This window comes from Suricata suricatta, chromosome 4 (assembly GCF_006229205.1).
Source record: "Suricata suricatta isolate VVHF042 chromosome 4, meerkat_22Aug2017_6uvM2_HiC, whole genome shotgun sequence".
Classification (NCBI taxonomy): domain Eukaryota; kingdom Metazoa; phylum Chordata; class Mammalia; order Carnivora; family Herpestidae; genus Suricata; species Suricata suricatta.
In genome coordinates, this window is record NC_043703.1 from 296838 (window position 1) to 300549 (window position 3712).

General features: G+C 64.2%; 1 protein-coding gene across 1 annotated transcript in view; it reads left to right on the forward strand.

Moving 5' to 3' along the window:
- Nucleotides 1–3383, forward strand: part of RASA3 (RAS p21 protein activator 3) — a 118731-nt gene extending 115348 nt beyond the window's left edge. The window contains exons 24-25 of the mRNA XM_029936394.1: nt 2687–2738; nt 3299–3383. Coding sequence (XP_029792254.1) covers nt 2687–2720 — 34 coding nt within the window. The 3' untranslated portion in view covers nt 2721–2738; nt 3299–3383. The remainder of the gene's footprint in view (nt 1–2686; nt 2739–3298) is intronic.
- Nucleotides 3384–3712: the final 329 nt, after the last annotated feature.

Consider the following 3712-nt stretch of genomic DNA (forward strand, 5'->3'; position numbering starts at 1 on the left):
GGTAGGCCGCGCGTCCGCCCGGACCCGGGGGCTGCGGGGGCTGAGCCGGGCTGGCCCCAGGGCAGGGTCTGCTGAGTGGGCCGTGTAAGCTCTGCCGAGGCCGGGGGACGGGGCCAGGCGGGCCCCGAAGGCCGTGGGGGGGAGTGTGGCGGGGCAGTCCCACCCAGGGCACCTGGGGACCTGCCCGCCACACCAGCCATGAGCCCACGAAGCGGCAGGCAGGACACGGGCCCGCTGGGTTACACGCGTCCATTCTTGCCACCTAGGAGGTCCCTCTGCACACTGTGTCTGGGGGTGGAACACCTCGTGCTCGCCCGGACGGCTCCGGGCCTGAGCCACCTGGGCTTCCCGGTGGGCAGGCGTCTCGAGGTCCTTTCCCCAGAGAAGCAGGGCCCCGGGTTGGCTGAGAGAGGAGGGGACCGCTTCAGTCATCTGTCAGGGCCCTCGGCCGTTCTGCCTCTCCTGGGACGGTCACCCAGCAAGTGGCCCTTTTTGAGGTCAGGGTGTTGTGGAAATGAAACCCGGCAAGCAGGAAATGCGGTTTGCTTGTTCAAGCGCTAGGGATGATTTCCAGAGGTAGGGGTGTAAAAATATTTGTTCTCTCAGTGTAAACATCCAAAGACGTGTTGTTTCAGGAGGTGGGGAGGGGAGGGAGACACCAGCCAGCGGCACAGGGGCGCTGACAGGCTCTGGCCGCCTCTGAGCACGGCGGCCCTGTCTCGGCCTCACTCAAGAGGAGCAGAGCGCCCCAGAGAAGCATGTAGACGCGTCGCTGACAATGCCGCCACCACGGGGCGGCCGCGGGAGAGGACAGGCTCAGTCCCCACCGTTTCTGGGTATTCCCGCCAGCACCACGGGGTTTCCCCAAACAGGATGCATGACAGACCCCCACGTGGCGCTGGGTGGCCCCGGACACGACTCGGCCGAGGGGCTCAGCCTCCCTGGACCCCGCACAACAGACAGCAGTGGGGCAGGTGCTCCAGGTCCTGCTTCGACGTGGTGAAATGAGACCGGAAGAGGTGCCCCACCGTGTGCCTGCCGTGTGCCCGGGCAGACCTCCGCACAGCTGCAGGGAGCAAGGGTGCCACCCGAGCCCACAGGGACTGAGATGCCACAGACGCACGACACGGGCCAGCTAACCCAATGGGCCAGACAAGGCGGCCAGAGTGAATCTGCAGATGAGCCACCTTAGCCGGCCCCAGGACCAGCCTGGTAAAGGAGGGGACAGCAGGAACCCAGTCACCGGCCGCCTGCATGGGACCCACCACAGGAGCTGAGCTGCCCGGGCTCATGCTGCTGTGTCCACAGTGCTGCCCACCAAGGACTCCAGAGCCCAGGCCTGCCTGGCCACCCCTCTGCACCCAGCTGTCCGTCCACCACGCACTTGTGCTCAGGGATGGGTGTGCCCAGAGAGGAAGTGGGGGCTGCTCCCGAGAGGCGGGCTTTCTCCAAGGGAGAGGGGGAGTCCTGCGGAGAGTCCACCGGGGAGACCTGTGCTCGCCGTGCTGCCAGGCGGCGGGTCAGGTGGGGCCTCTGACCGCCCCCATCCCAGGATCACCGCGGGTTGTTAAGAGGGTCCCCCCTGCCCCAGGCAGCTCAGTGCCTCTTACGTGATGTCCCAGAGGCCGTGGCTGAGGCCCGACCCCCAGCCTGTGCAGGCCTGCTGCCCCCCACTTCACCCCGAGGGGCTGTCTCACACCCCAAAAGTAATCTGCAAGCATTTGACGATGTTCACATCCTGGCTGAAGAGCAGCAGGCCGCAAGGGGAGCCTTCTAGTCGTCGCCTGCTGCCAACCTCCCGGAGGCCCCGAGCCTCTGACCTCAGACCCTCCCCCCCCGGAGGAAAACACGTCAGCCCTCAGTCCTCTGATCGTTGGCGGGGCCTTCGGATTAAGGGCCACTCGCTGCCCCATATGCCCAGAGCCCTGATAATCGCAGGAGCTTTCTTAGACAAAGGAATGGGGGTGAGACCCACAGACACTTAAGTAATAATAATATTCCTCCACATGATGTAAGATGCTGGAGAGTCTACAGTGGAGAAAAAAATTGTGTCTCTCTTGCCTTCTGGCCAGACACATGTTATAGGAAGAGCAGCCCCAGGTCTTCCAAACACACCTGCACACACACATACCCACATGTGTGCACACAGCACACACGTGTGTTGTCAGGTAGGGGCCTGCTGAAGATTTTCCAAAAGAAGTCAGTTTTAAAATCCCAAAACTATTGCTTCTGAATCGTTCAGGTCCTGTTCTCTGAGGTGGAGACTAGGCTGGGTCTCTGTGCCCGAAGGATGTCCCGTGGGCCACTGCTTCTGAAATGCTCTCCGAAGACCCTCGAGCTTGGCCACTGGCCCTGGCGGCCCTGCCGGTGCCTCTGGGACTCTGTGGCATGGCCGGCGGTGCAGCACACCTCAGCACGCGTCCCTGAGCCGGTTGGGCGTGGCTGGTGGGAGGAGGCGGGACCCTAGTTCTTACCCACAGGTGAGGGTACGAGTGTCACAGAGAAGGGCCCGAGCAGCACAGCCAAGTGCAGTGAGGGCCAGGGAGGCCCGTCTGAGACGAGTTCCCTCCAGGGCAGGTCTGCTGACACAGGGCAGGGGGTCGTGAGGCCAGGGCAAGGACAGCGTGGGAGAGCCACAGTCATGGCCCCGGACTTCTGGTGGCAAACACTGACCCTTCCTCCCCAGAGTCCGAGGACCAGGGAAGAGACCTACGAAGTGACATTGAAGATTCCAACTGGTAAGTGGTCTCTGTCCAGCACAGGTGTTTTCAGAGACGTGAGGACCCAGGAGCCAGCAGGGGGTGGGGGTGGGAAGGGAGCGGGGCCAGCCCTGAGCTTGATGCCTAGGCCCTGAAGGAGGCCTGGGTGTCCTGGGAAGACCCGGAGGGCTCAGGTGGGAGAGGGGCCAGGGCTGCAGGCCCCACCGCACCTGCTTCTGCGGGTGGCCCCCCGCTGGCCACGGCCCGGAGCCTCGGAACTGGCGCCCGTCTTAGCAAACGCTCCCGCTGGACTCTCCAGAGCACGGGCCGCACCAGAGCCCTCACTGTTTGGGGAAGGTCTGGATGTGCAGCCCCGCTGGCGGCCAGGCGCCTGCAACCCCGCCCCGCCATCAGCGCCAGAGCACTGCCTGCTCCTCGAGGCCTGGTGCTGGCTGCCTCCGTCTCGTCCTCCGCCCACCCCCAGGCAGGAGGAAGGCCCTCCACAGCCTGTCCCTCCCTGTCCCTCTGCATCCCAGAGCCTCCCGACACCCGGGGGAGAACGGGCACTCAGGCTGACCCATTGTCCCCCTCTCCCACAGTCAGGCAGACCGAGAGGAAGACAAGCAGGAGAAGAATCAGGACCCCCTCGGAAGGTTGGACCCTGAGGGTGGAAAGACGGAGCCGGTGGTGACAAGGAGCCACGCAGAGGCCAGTGGCGGGAGCGGGAGGGCTGGCCGGGCACACCTGTCCGTCGTCCTCGGGCCCCGCTGTTATTTACTTGCTTGGTGTCCTCCCAGGAACAGGAGCTGAAGTCCATAAAGCTGGATGACCCTCTGGGAAAAGAGGCAAGGGCGTCTGACTTCGTCAAACAGGGAGGACTATTAGGCACGGCCCTGTGGGACCACGAGCAGGCTGTGGACGAGTGGTCCCGGCGTCACCTTGGCAGGACCACGCTGCAGGCTGAACCAAGCACGGCCTCTACCCAAGAGCCTTTCAGTCAAGCTTGTGCTCCA